Source organism: Gorilla gorilla, chromosome 11, assembly GCF_029281585.2.
Source record: "Gorilla gorilla gorilla isolate KB3781 chromosome 11, NHGRI_mGorGor1-v2.1_pri, whole genome shotgun sequence".
Classification (NCBI taxonomy): domain Eukaryota; kingdom Metazoa; phylum Chordata; class Mammalia; order Primates; family Hominidae; genus Gorilla; species Gorilla gorilla.
Genome location: NC_073235.2, coordinates 80,090,014 through 80,105,009, shown reverse-complemented (window position 1 = coordinate 80,105,009; position 14,996 = coordinate 80,090,014). Strand labels below are relative to the sequence as shown.

General features: G+C 39.4%; 1 protein-coding gene across 1 annotated transcript; it reads left to right on the top strand.

Annotated features, from left to right (window-relative positions):
* Window positions 1–1,063: 1,063 nt before the first annotated feature.
* IFT70A (intraflagellar transport 70A) lies at window positions 1,064–11,884 on the top strand. Its single transcript, XM_004032855.5, has one exon. It carries the CDS (start codon window positions 7,492–7,494, stop codon window positions 9,487–9,489), a length of 1,998 nt encoding a protein of 665 aa, XP_004032903.3. The 5' UTR covers window positions 1,064–7,491; the 3' UTR covers window positions 9,490–11,884.
* The last annotated feature ends 3,112 nt before the right edge of the window (window positions 11,885–14,996 follow it).

The following is a 14,996-nucleotide window of genomic DNA, read 5'->3' as shown; positions in this document are numbered from 1 at the left end:
CTTTTCTAAATAATTTATAATTTTGCAAGAATGTGAGGCATATGCAGTTATCCATATAATCTGCTTTTCCAAAAAAGAGAAAGGAAGTTTCCCAGTCCTTATTATTAATGTTTATTTCCTATTGGAGAAAGACATTTGAAATATGAGCCTTCTTGTAAAAACTCAAACTGACCAGATTATGTTTGCTTCCTCAGGTCTCTTGGCATTAATTGTTGAAATAACTTCATCCTACTTTTTCGATGAGATGTATTTTTTTCAGACATATTTATTCTTACTAGTCACTATGTAGCTAATATGTGCACAATCTACAATGTAGTGGCAATCCTGGTGGGTAGGGACAGCTTCGCATACTGCAAAGGGTGCCATGCAGTGCATAGCAGACTGGAACTCCCTCCTAGCTTGGCCACCAGCTGAACCTGTAATCTTAGGACTCTCCAAGTCTTAGGATCTCCATCTATTACATAAAAGCACTGACTTTTATTCAGTCCCCACACCAAAGGACCAAGATGTGTTTAGCTTTAAAGAAATTTTCCAGATAATTTTCTTTTTTATTCTTCTCAAATAAAATAGCAACAAACCTAAAGCAGTCATCTTCTTAATAAAGACATAATAAAAAGTTACATATATGGAGTAGATGTAAACACAATCATACTACAGATGTATCTTGAGCCTGTCTCTAATTATGATGAAAGATGTAGTCATCAATACAATTTTAAAAAAGATATGTCCTTCTTTTTTTGAGACAGGGTCTTTTTTTTTTTTTTTTTTTGAGTCGGAGTCTCGCTCTGTCGCCCAGGCTGGAGTGCAGTGGCGCGATCTCGGCTCACTGCAAGCTCCGCCTCCTGGGTTCACGCCATTCTCCTGCCTCAGCCTCCCGAGTAGCTGGGACTACAGGCGCCCGCCACCACGCCCGGCTAATTTTTTAGTATTTTTAGTAGAGACGGGGTTTCACCGTGTTAGCCAGGATGGTCTCGATCTCCTGACCTCGTGATCCACCCGCCTCGGCCTCCCAAAGTGCTGGGATTACAGGCGTGAGCCACCGCGCCCGGCCTTGAGACAGGGTCTTGCTCTGTCACCCAGGCTGGAGGGCAGTGGCACAATCACAGCCACTGCGGCCTTGACCTCTCCAACTTAAGTGATCTTTCCTGCCTCAGCCTCATAAGTAGCTGGGACCACAGGTGTGCACCACCACACCCAGCTAAATTTTGTATTGTTTGTAAAGACGAGGCCTCACTATGCTGACCACGCTGGTCTCGAACTCCTGGGCTCAAGCAATCCTCCTGCCTTGGCCTCCCAAAGTGTTAGGGTTAGAGATATGAGCCACCACACCCAGCTTATATGTCCTTTTATTTCATAAAAAACAATTTTAGATTATCTGATATCATACATATCCCATAAATGGTAGTCATTAATTTAGAAGTGAATTTATAAAGTTAAGTCAAGAGAAGTTAAAATTGCACATGCATTTTGTTTCTAAAATCTGAGATGTCTATGCATTTCCAGGTATTGTATATTTGCAAATACATTGGGTTAGAAATCATCTTTAACATTTTGTGTTAGTGTAATAACAATATTATCTAATATTAATGCTACCAGAATCCAGTTGCTTTTTCTATGTATCAAAATTTATCATAACTTTTTCCACTTACACTAGGTGATTAAACAGAATCTGCCCAATTTATTCTGCAGTAAAATTATTTTAAAATCTATTTTTCCTGCTGACTCTTAGAAATTGCAGAAAGACAAAAGCCAGTTTCATCTCCAGTAATAGTGTGAAACAATTTCCTTCCAGTGGGACAGAAACCTAGATATACTAGGATAAGATTTAAATATAAAGAAAAATGCCTTGGCTGAAAAAAAAAAAAAAACACCAAAACACAAAAAGGATTCATTAAAGCAACAGAACAAAACCTAATTTGGGACCCTAAAAACTCTGGCAATGCCACTGTAATGAAGTTTCACTATCTGCTTCAGAGTAACAGTCTCTGAAATTGTTATTCTGCTACATGCTGTAAAGAACTCCCAAAACTCAAATGTATCAGGAAATGTAAAGGTTAAGTCTGACTACAAGAAGGCCAAAATTGCACCAGCTTCCTAAGTGAAGAATAATAGAATAAAACATATAGAGGGCAGAAATAAAATGAGGTGTATCTGGAGAATTTCATGATGAGCATTTAGATTTAGCAATGCCCAATGTCATGCTGACACTGTTTGTCATGACCTTGTCTTCAGCTAGTAATTTGGGGTTGTACTTTTTTAAATTTAATTTTGAATGTTCTTGCATGTTTGGTACCTCTCTCCGCACTGCTAAAGATAAATTGTTTATCTGTATAACATAACTACACCAATGTCATTTATTGTATACGCTAGTACACAAATGTGTTTTTTTATTAAGTAAATGAAGTATTTGCTGTGAAAAATGTATTATTTGTGCCACCGTTTATATCTGTGTTCATTTTCTGTGTGTATATGCGTGTGTATTCGAATCTCAATTTTTCTTTTACTCTAGTTTAGATTAAGACATATTTAGATGAAATTTTAAAAATAACATTGGAAATAGGAGGCTAAGTTTTGTTGAGTCTCATTCCCTTGGGAGGAAATTGCTTTTGCCATTTTATTTTCATGTACAATAACCTAAAAAGGATTTCCTACTGACTTCCTTCCTAATTATTATTGTTTTACACGAAAGAAAGGAAATATGTTTTCAATTGAGTTGTTTGAAATCATTCACTTTGTGTAGATTTCCCAGACTGATGTTTCATTGTAAGAATATTACATTATAGACCGCTTGGCCATTTCACAAGCAACTAGTCCATAGTTTTGGAAGCCCGCTTTAAGAGACCTGAATATCTTTGTTTTTAATAAAATACTTAGAGTTTAACTAAAGCTCTGGAATAATCTTTATTTCTTTTGAGAAGGGTGATTTCAGGGCTGAAAGAAGGAAGCAAGCATCCAAATACCTACAGTTTAAATGTTGACTGTTAATTTAGTCCATTAACCTTGTGTTGATCTGTGATGTTTTCATGTGTGAGAGGGACACTAGGACACCCCTGTCCATATAGCTTTTTAAAGATGACAAAAGGTTCTTCAAATTATCGAAGTTTTTCTGGAGGTAGGAGAGTCTGCAGCCAAATGCTGGGTTCCTGTGTCCGTTACAGATTGCTCAAATTTGCATGGGCAATTACACAGGGGGATCGCATCAATGCAGGGCCGCTAGCCACACTGTCGCCATACAATTACACAACGGCTTCGGTGCTTAAACTTTAAAATTCTTACACCGTTGTGCCTGTTCTATTAGAACAAACTGCAGCAAATGATCCAAAGCCAATTCAAATGACTGGAGAGGAGGTGCCCAGGGAGAGAGAGGGAAGGGGTGCAGTGTGGCCCACTACTGGCCAGCATAAGCAGTCATCATTGCTGGCTGCTGCAATCACTGGCTTCTTTGTGCTTTGCAGTCTGCAGTTTTAAAGTGGGGCCAACAATAAGGCTCACCTAATTCACAGAAGGGCTGTGAGGATTAATGAGGGAAGTTAGGCAAAGCAGGCCTGATACTCAAAGTACTGCATAAACACAGGGGCTTGGAGTAACTCTTTGTTTGAATGGTTGATTTTTTTTTTTAAATGCTGCTGTATCCACAGTTTTGCCTTCTCTAATAATCCCTTTTATAAACCAAAATGCTATTGTGTTCTCCCTGGGAAGTTAATTTAGACAATAATACTGTAAACCCCAAAATGCTTTTGTGTTCTCCCTGGGAAGTTAATTTAGACAATAATACTGTAAACCCCAAAATACAAGCTACCTGATCAAAAGCAAGGGATATTTGAGAAGGAAATCTAATTAAAATATTAATAAAGCTGGAACTACCAGCAAAAGGAGAGTTCATAATGAGGTTAAATGTCACACCATCTGAGCACAAATGTTCTCAAGTGTTGATTTTAGCATACACTCTTTCCCAAAGTCTTAAAAGGTGGAACAGATGCTCCAAAAAGTCAGTCAACTATATTTCCAATTTGGCACTAATTTATAGTTTTCTTCTCTGTTCATGGTAGAAGACTGGAGTGGGAGAAAGGGGATGCAAGATAACTGAACTCTGCAAATTGTCCATCCTGAAGAAAATGGTCTGAAATCCAAGGGAAAAAGAAATAACAACTGGAGAATGGATTTGCAGAAGGTCCTCCCTTATAAAGGAAGATGTTTGACCACAGCTGTGGTTGAAATACTCACAAATTAACAATGTTTACCAACAGAAAGGGGCCACAGATACAGTATAAATAAGACACACCTGCCAACTAGTTTTAAAAGAGAATGCCAAATAGATTGTACACACAAATAGAATATGGGACTTGATCATGGCATATTTTGGCAGGCAGAACATAAGTATGCTAAGAACCAAGCATCATGCTTTTTGTTCCTATCTATTTTGCCTAAATGAAACTCTTCTACGTGATAAACATGTCTCCCTTTGTGTAGCAAAATCCACCCTGAGTCCAACTCAAATTTCATCAAACTACAATTCCTTTCTACAAGTCACCAAATCACTTTATTGCAACCACCAAATGCTTTCCTATTAATTGAAATGGTATGATACACTTACTTTTTGATATATCCTCCAGATTTTCAAGATCCTATTGCAAACAAAATGATGCTTTATGACACTTTATAATATTCCACCCTATTTCATTCTTTCCATAATTTCTATCATTAAACGGCCTTCTCTCACCACCACCCCCAACAAAACTAATCTATTCCCCAACTGCCTATCAGAGACCAGATAAAAGTCAGTCTATCACAGCAGCAGTGATGGTCATGCCAATTTCACAGTGTGATTTGTGCACTCATTTCATTTTGAAAATGACCCTGCCCTCCATCTGTCTAAGCAGAATGTCCTGCTCTTTTCAAGCCAGGGCTCTGGAGCAGCATCACATGAAATAAGGAGGAAGAGACACAGAACGGCCTCCCTCCTGCCCACTTCAGCCACCACGCTCACAGGTACCCACACAAAGAGGAGAACCCCAACTGAATCCTGGTAGGGATCCCAGAAATTTGGAGGAGAATATAGTCCTTTTATTTTTCATACATTTTCAAGAAGCCATTTGAAGATGATGTAAATACAACCCTGCAAAACAGAGAGAAAGACTAATGAAGGGCAATTTCCCATTCCCATGTTGTCATCTCACCTTAATTTAATAGCAAATTACCTAAGGTAACAGTACATACATAAGAATTTTAAAATACTGAGCCTTGTGAGGCACAGTGGCTCATACCTGTAATCCCAGCACTTTGGAAGGCCAAAGTGGGAGGGTTGCTTGAGGCCAGGAGTTCGAGATGAGCCTGGGCAACATGGTGAGACCCTATCTCCATTAAAACATTTTTAAAAAAAGATTAGCCAGGCATGGTTGTGCACCTGTAGTCCCAGCTACTCAGGAGGCTGAAGCATGAGGATCACTTGAGCCCAGGAGTTCAAGGCTGCAGTGAACTATGATCATGCCATTGCATGTCAGCCTGAGCAACAGAACAAAGCCCTGTCTCTAAAAAATAAATAAATAAAATACTGAGCCTAAATTCCCAAGGGAGAACCATCAGGCAGCCTGCTGTAAAGAAGTCGATGCACCCCTTCCCCCAATTTATTACTGAGCAGTATCCTCTACCCATGTACCTCCTTGGGCTTAAGACTCTAAAAGGGTGCACCAAGAGATCAGATTGAAAGAAGCCTCAGAATACAGTTATAGTAATATTCCACAGTTGCTTTCTGTGGGGTCTTAGGTGAGCCAAAGTCCCATTCAATCCTGAAATGGGTGCAGTTTCCCTTTCTTGGAATTGATGCATTGGGAAGCTCCTTGTCTAGTTCCAGCCAAAAAGACACAACTCTGCCAATTCCTGGCAAGGGAGAAGACTGAGTAAGTACATAAAGTCAGCCATATGATGATATGAGCAATCACACACCTACTAAAAATCTCCTTCCAGTGATACTGGGTAAATAACGAGCTACACAACTCCAGTAGTCACATCTGCTCACAGCTGGAATCAAGGCCTAGAAGTTCAAAGTTTACTACCTACACAAAGTTCATTGTTTTAATGGAGAAACAAAGACAATAATATTCCTTATACACACTTAGCACCAAACAATGGGCCCTTACAAACTCATGTACATGAGATACATGGATTGGGTTATTCATCAGTCACTATTTCCTATTGAAATTGGTTACTGGATATCATGGTTCAGCCCCTACCTACCTAGATGTGGCTTTAAACAAACTATTAATTTAATAGCTTGATTTAATTAATAATGTAATACTTAAATCTTTAAACCTTTCTAGCCCACAGACTTCTTAAACTGCAATATGCAGAATGCAGGCTGCTTATTCAAATTAGAAATGCTATATGTAAACAGTCTCTAATAGAGGTGCTATATGATATGGTTGACATCGTATCAACCGTATGATAGCTGGGAAGTTTATATATAGAAAAGATTTATGGGCAGTAACACTATTATGGATGCATACAAAGGATTTGCAGTAATTATGTAGCAAACAACACACTTTTACTTGGATTAGGTTTATATTAGGTGCCACAGAGACCAATGGATATCACGGTAGATGACAAAAGATACTGATTTCTTATTGGCAGAGACAGTTGGAGGACCACAGCAATGGATACAACCAAGTGTAAACGCCAACATATACTCAGTAATTTTTTTTTGTCATGGAAAAGGAGAGACACTGCGATCAAAAACAGATCCTCTCCCAGTACCAATTAAGATTCACAGCACTTTTTCCTTATTAACCTCTGGAAACCACCAAAATAAGAAGGATTTCTGTTTGCTGCTGTATTCTGTTCTTACAAACTGTGCCCTCGGGGTAGCATAAGAACCTGCTCTAACTCCAAGGGAATTCAAGGAGTTAACTCCCTTTTGCCATCCCGCTCCTTTTATTAAAAGGTCCTTTTATTAAAAGGTCCTTTTATTGTACTGACGATCTCTACTTTATTAAAAGTAAGCCAAACGCCAGCATTAGTATAGACCACACCAATGTACAAGGCTCAAAATCGCCAGAACATGGTGCCGGAAATCTTCCTCCGACGCGCTAGAGACCGAGGTGGCACAACAGACACAGAGAGCGCCCCTCATCTTTAGGAGGCAGGGAAGGCGAACGACCGTGCGTCCACACGGGCCGCGAGTCGGGTCGGTGCAACAAGGACTACGCCTCCCAGCATGCAGTGCGGCCACGCCTGCGCAGCGGCGCCACAGGAATGATGCATGCCGGGACCGGGAAGATTCAGTCTCTGAACGGCCCGGAGTAGTCGTCTTTCCCCTTCTGACTGCCGCCACGCTGCAGTCCAGAATATTTGAAGATCAAACCGAACTTGAGAGACTAACGAGAACGGTCCCTTTTTATTCCTAACAGATTCCTTCCGTGGCAAAGTAACCGGTCGTCTTCCATTTCCGGTTGCCCTGTTGCCGTGGTAACCGCACGCATAACAGCCGTGGTGGTTATGGCTGGTCTGAGCGGCGCGCAGATCCCCGACGGGGAGTTTACCGCGCTAGTGTACCGGCTCATCCGCGATGCCCGCTACGCCGAGGCGGTGCAGCTGCTGGGCCGAGAGCTGCAGCGGAGCCCTAGGAGCCGTGCCGGCCTTTCGCTGCTAGGCTACTGCTACTACCGCCTGCAGGAGTTCGCGCTGGCGGCCGAGTGCTATGAGCAGCTGGGCCAGCTGCACCCGGAACTGGAGCAGTACCGCCTGTACCAGGCCCAGGCCCTGTACAAGGCCTGCCTTTATCCGGAGGCCACTCGGGTCGCCTTCCTTCTCCTGGATAACCCCGCCTACCACAGCCGGGTCCTCCGCCTGCAAGCTGCCATCAAGTATAGCGAGGGCGATCTGCCAGGGTCCAGGAGCCTGGTGGAGCAGCTGCTGAGTGGGGAAGGGGGAGAAGAAAGTGGAGGCGAGAATGAGACCGATGGCCAGGTCAACTTGGGTTGTTTGCTCTACAAGGAGGGACAGTATGAAGCTGCATGCTCCAAGTTTTCTGCTGCACTGCAGGCCTCAGGCTACCAGCCTGACCTTTCCTACAACCTGGCTTTGGCCTATTACAGCAGCCGACAGTATGCCTCAGCACTGAAGCATATCGCTGAGATTATTGAGCGTGGCATCCGCCAGCACCCTGAGCTAGGTGTGGGCATGACCACTGAGGGCTTTGATGTTCGCAGTGTTGGCAACACGTTAGTTCTCCATCAGACTGCTCTGGTGGAAGCCTTCAACCTTAAGGCAGCCATAGAATACCAACTGAGAAACTATGAGGTAGCTCAAGAAACCCTCACCGACATGCCACCCAGGGCAGAGGAAGAGTTGGACCCTGTGACCCTACACAACCAGGCACTAATGAACATGGATGCCAGGCCTACAGAAGGGTTTGAAAAGCTACAGTTTTTGCTCCAACAGAATCCCTTTCCTCCAGAGACTTTTGGCAACCTGTTGCTGCTCTACTGTAAATATGAGTATTTTGACCTGGCAGCAGATGTCCTGGCAGAAAATGCCCATTTGACGTATAAGTTCCTCACACCGTATCTCTATGACTTCTTGGATGCCCTGATCACTTGCCAGACAGCTCCTGAAGAGGCTTTCATTAAGCTTGATGGGCTAGCAGGGATGCTGACTGAGCAGCTTCGGAGACTCACCAAGCAAGTACAGGAAGCAAGACACAGTAGAGATGATGAAGCTATCAAAAAGGCAGTGAATGAATATGATGAAACCATGGAGAAATATATTCCTGTGTTGATGGCTCAGGCAAAAATCTACTGGAATCTTGAAAATTATCCAATGGTGGAAAAGATCTTCCGCAAATCTGTGGAATTCTGTAACGACCATGATGTGTGGAAGTTGAATGTGGCTCATGTTCTGTTCATGCAGGAAAACAAATATAAAGAAGCCATTGGTTTCTATGAACCCATAGTCAAGAAGCATTATGATAACATCCTGAATGTCAGTGCTATTGTACTGGCTAATCTCTGTGTTTCCTATATTATGACAAGTCAAAATGAAGAAGCAGAGGAGTTGATGAGGAAGATTGAAAAGGAGGAAGAGCAGCTCTCTTATGATGACCCAAATAGGAAAATGTACCATCTCTGCATTGTGAATTTGGTGATAGGAACTCTTTATTGTGCCAAAGGAAACTATGAGTTTGGTATTTCTCGAGTTATCAAAAGCTTGGAGCCTTATAATAAAAAGCTGGGAACAGATACCTGGTATTATGCCAAAAGATGCTTCCTGTCCTTGTTAGAAAACATGTCAAAACACATGATAGTCATTCATGACAGTGTTATTCAAGAATGTGTCCAGTTTTTAGGACACTGTGAACTTTATGGCACAAACATACCTGCTGTTATTGAACAACCCCTCGAAGAAGAAAGAATGCATGTTGGGAAGAATACAGTAACAGATGAGTCCAGACAATTGAAAGCTTTGATTTATGAGATTATAGGATGGAATAAGTAGTTATGGCTGATAGTGGCTTTGTTCAAAATGGCTTTCTTACGTATCACACTGTTTTTATCTGTATTTAGCCTTGGCATCTTTATATTTGTCTTATTTTGAATCTTATCCACTTTATAACAACAAGTTTATGTTTGAGCAACTTTTTCATTTAATCCAGAAGAGTAGGGACTATGCAGTGTAAGCTGCATCACTTCTGCTTTCTTCCTACTAGTGACAATCATCTGGTCTTGCCCTCAAGCAACAATTGCTAGAGTAACATCTTTGTATAAGCAAGTAACCCCAGATAGAGTTGACGTTTCAGCTTTGGGCTGTCAAAAGGGTATGTCATGGACCAAAGTACTGTTAGTACGGGTATGTTTGCTTTTGGTCACTGATACGTAAATGACTGCTAGCCCACGGCTGGACCACTTCTCAATCAGCAAATAAAGCCATGTCTATTTTGCTATCTCAGCATAGACTATGCTGTCTAATAAATCTAATTCTTAACTCTATTTCTCCAGTTTTTTAGTCCTTTAACTTTCTGGATTGCAACGAAGTCTAGTTTAGACCTAAAAGCCCTTTTAGAAGTACAAGTATAATGGGAATTTCTTTTCTTGGTTCTTTTCAGGTTATGAGGTTTGGTCAGTGACATAATTTTTTTTCATAATTTGGTTGATTGGTTGCTTCTTAAGTTTTATAATAAACGTTTTTCTTCATGTTCTATTTTTGATTTTACAGAAATGATTTTGCCTCCTTGTGGATACTGACATATATTAAGTGTGGAAGCTTATTAATATTTTTGGTTTTTTAAAAACAAATTTTTAATTTTTAATTTTTTAGGAAAAAATAAGCACTGAACTGAGAATGAGAAGACTAAAAGTATGAGTTCCATACCTTCTAATTTTAGGCTTTCAGAAAGTCCTTTATTCTTTGGGGTTTCACAATCATTTGAACTATCAGAAGCCTTTACAATTACTTTTAGCTGTAACATCCGATTCTGTATAAGCCACATAGAAAAAAGTTGCCTTTCTTTTTTTTATGACCTGGATATATAAGCAAATCAGCCAGGAAATATATAATTGTATTTTATATTAATGTTTTCTAGGATTTTGGCTTACAGTAAATGTTAACCCCTATGGTAAGTGATTGTTATTGTTGGATGTTATACTGATTATTAATAAGAAATTTGGATTTTTGCCTTTTTACCTGGAATTTTTGCTTACAACAGTAGCTATGAATATATATAGGGTGGTCCCCAGTCTCTGTTATGGTTGTGCATAAATTAATAATTTTATAAGTATTTAGAAATGGTATAATTCTCTTAACTTCCTCTTTCAGTTTTTTTACTAATGTTTGTTTTTGTTCGGGAAGAGGAGATTTGCTTTTAATCCTTCCAAAAAATGATGAACCACCCTTCCATTCAGTAGTTTGACAAGCTGTTATAATGTGTATTTTTTCCTCAATTATTCTTGAAATATTTAGAGCCTCTCCTGCTTCTAACATGAAGGCCTTTAGATGCCAGTCTGCCAGAAATCTGGAAACAGAGGAACCGGTGAAGTGAAGATGTAATGGAGATTTAGCTAATGATGTACTTCACAATCCACCTTGGACCTCCTGCATGTCCAAATCTCAGCAGTTAATCAAGTGTCTGCTGCCATTAACAGAACAGAAGTAATGGATAACAGAATGGAAATAAGAGATGCCAGAACTACTTCCATAACTAACTCACCAAATCAAATCATCAGTCCTCATATTCTTGTTTTATTTAATACAAGGAGAAGAGGCCATGCACTTTCCAAAAGGTCAAAGCCACATAGAATAGGAAGGCAATCTCTAGTTTAAAGCTTTCTCTTGGAGTGTTTTCTCCCCGTCTTCAAAGGGTCTACTTGAGAGATAGTGGTGTTTACTGCTGCAGAATGTATCACAAGATAAGAAATGAAAAATCAATCTTTCTTACCACCCCGTTCGCTTTCCCTTTTTTATCTTTTCCCTTTTGTCAATTATAGAATTATAGGGACACTTTTCTCTGATAGCTGGAAGTTGAACCTCAACCAGGTATAAAAGATGCATAACAACCTTTTAGCAGTAAGTGTCAAGTGAGTGAACACTATGATTATCAAGGTGACTTTGGAAACCTTTTAAAAATGCATTTTTGCAAAACAAGATAACATATATTGATAAAAAGTGACTCTCAGATTGGTAATGCCAGAAAAAATTTTAAGAGGACTCACCAAAAGTACTAGATCTATATAATTTGTAGAATAGAGTGAAGTTTTTTTATATATTTGTGGTAGCCTCCATCTTTTAAACTTTTTGAACTCAGTAGAAAAACAGACTGAAATTTTAAAGACATGCAGTATTTGTATCATTTTAAATTCTGTAACACTGGGAATTAAATATACTCAACTTTAGAGGACACTTGCCTTACTGTAATCTATAATCATTTTATATTGAAAAATAGGGCCAGACATTAGCCAAACGGTAATTAATTTATTAGCCATAGGCATAGTGTTTAATATTCTCTTGGGGAGTGAGTCTTTACTAAGTGATTACTCTATACTTGATACCACTATTAATTGAGGTTCTTTTGGTTGTTTAATTAAATCAGCTCCTTTGGATTTGGGCCAAGATTGATCCACCACATACTGAAATCGTTTCTACAACATCATAATGTGTATTTATTAGAAAAGGAATTGCTTCATAAGGAAAAATTATTAGAATATAGAGACTTATAAGTACATTTCTAGTGTGAAAAATAAGCATTTGTTAGTTTAAGTGAGACCTGCCAATAACTTGATTGCAAATATTAATATCATGTGAACATATAAAATGGGCCCAAATCCTTGTTCAAAAGTGAAATGTGCACGTTTGTGAAATAAAACACATCAATATCAATGACTGAATACCTTAATTCAAAACAGCAAATGGCTAAAATTATACTATGCAAGCAGGACCCTAGTAAGTTATGTGGGAAAGCATTTATTGCTGCTAATATTTTATTTTCAATTATTTCATTAGGAGAGTCAAATGCTTAAGATAGAGGACACATGACTAAAAGTTTCACCAGCACTCATGGCATCTGCTATAAAACATGTGTCCACAGAGTACCCACAAACTCTCAAGATCTTAAGTCTCAACAGTAAATTACTGGTTAGTTTTTCTAATCAGAGTCTCAACGTCTTAGTCCCAATTCTTCCAAATTTTCCAAAATCATACACTATAGTGTATATGGAAAGGAGAATATGTACTTTTGTGAATATAAAGTGTCTGTTCCATTTTTAGTCATGAAGTACCATAGGAAGAGATGGTCACACCCTAACATTGTAAAGCAAAAGAAAGCTTCAGGAATCAGACCATAACAGCAACACTTTGCTGAAAAATATTTAATTAGAAGGCAATACCACATACTCACATATGCTAAGGAGTGCAATTATTTTGTATGTTTACTGGAAAAGGCAAAAAATTTTTCTGTAGTTAAAACAATATTTTTGTTTCTAGAACTTTTGTTCTTGTACTGATTCATTACCATTAAACTGTTTTCACAAAATGCCAAAGAACAGAGGAGAGCTATACATGATTTGACCAAGACGCTGCAAGTAGTTTCAGAAACTGAGGAGACTGTTTTTCTGACAATGTATATAAGATTTATAATGAAATGATTATAAATAAATTATAAATAAATTGTAATTTTATAAATGAAAAATTATAAAATGGTTCTGGAAATAATCATGTAAAATATAAAATGGGAAATCATAAATGTGATTTTTTTTACATTTGTAGATATGACCTAAATAGGTTCTTTTAAATTACAAATTAAGGATTAAGATAAACATCTGGAATGTATCTGCAGCTAGAGTCTGAACAATGAGGGCTTAGACCAGTTTATCTCTTGAATCATAAAACTGAGGCTCAGAGAGATTAAGATGTCTTCCCCGGGATAATATGATAGAGCCAAATAGGATCCGGGCAAAGCCCGGATCAGAATTCAGGGCATCTTACTCAATTCTCCTGCTCTTTCCACTCTACTACCTTTCTCTTAGGGCAGGGACCCCTCTTAGGGGCCTACAGGGCCCTCCAAGTATGGAAATAAAGGAAAATCCTGAGTTCCTACAAGGGAAGTTCCAGGCACCTAGCTAGCCCTGAAAAGCAAATAAGCAACTTGATGAGCAAGAAGGTATTAGTAACTTAAGGCGATAGCCAAAGAAATTGGAATCACAGGATGTTTGGTTCCCGTATAGGAACTAGAGATAACATCTTAACATATGTCCCTGAATTGTTTTTCAGAAACCCAGACCCCCACCAAACAGATATGCCTGCACACAGACCTCAAATAAAGGGAACTGAGGACTGAACTCTGACTGCCGTTCTTTATGGTCTAAATTTTTTTCTGAGGTGCCTGGGGGAACCCACACCCAGGAGCCAGAGCTTACATTCTTTTCTGCTGACCCCAGAATTTTTAAACAAACCTTCTTTTCCTTAACCAATTGCAAATTAGAAAATTTTTCAGTCTATCTATGATCAGTAAGTCCCCACTTCAAGATATCCTGCCCTTTTAGGCCAAACCAATGTGTAAACGCCATATATTGATTTACAATTTTGCCTGTAACATCTGCTTTCCTAAAATTTACCCCTGCCTTTAAAAAACCCTTGCTTGCAAACCATAAGTCAGGACTTAAGCAAGAACTGCCTGATCCTCCTTGCTTGGCACTCTGCAAATAAAAGTCCTCCTTTCTCCTGCTGCAAACCTCAGTGTGGATGTTTCGCCTTATTGTACCAGGAGGGTGAATCCCTGTTCAGTTCCATAACACCTTCTCTTAGGTATTTTTTGTTTGTATTTGTTTGTTTGCTTTCTTTACAAATTTTTCTATCAGTGCTAGGCATTTCTTTTCCCAGAGCTATGACTTTTGCCACTTCAGTTCCTGCTGATAATTTAATCGGTGGTTTAATAGGCTTTTTCCAAAATACACTTAGTGAGAACATTCCAGGGCTGGCCTAAATTACACTATGGTTTACAAAAGTGCGTTGAGGGTTCCTGAGCAGGTGTGCTGTGCTGTTTGCAGCAGCGCAGATTTAGCTGCGGTGCAATCTGGGCTGGGCAGAAAGATTATTGACTCACCTGTTGTTTCATCACTGCTTTGAAAAAAATCACCTTATATGATCCTTCTTCAAGTCAGTGATTTTCTTCTCTTCATTATAGTTTCCAGCCACCAAACACGTAAAAATGGCCGTCAGAAGGCTTCCCTACACCTTAAGTGCAAAGAGCTGTGACTCACTTATCCAAAAATCCCAGCATAGAGCCAGCTGATTTCACAAGTATTTACAAAGTGTTACCAGAGACTTTTGAGGCCCCATAAGGCTTTACCTTCACATGCAAAGTCAGTTTGAGCTAAACTCCTAAACACCCTCTTCCAGGAGATTGATTGCTCATTTTGCTTAGGTTTTGGGGAGGAAAAATTAAAAGCAAGCAATTGAGCCATGATTAAGTCCCTGTTATTTACCTTCTTTTTTCTTTTTGTACTAATAATTCT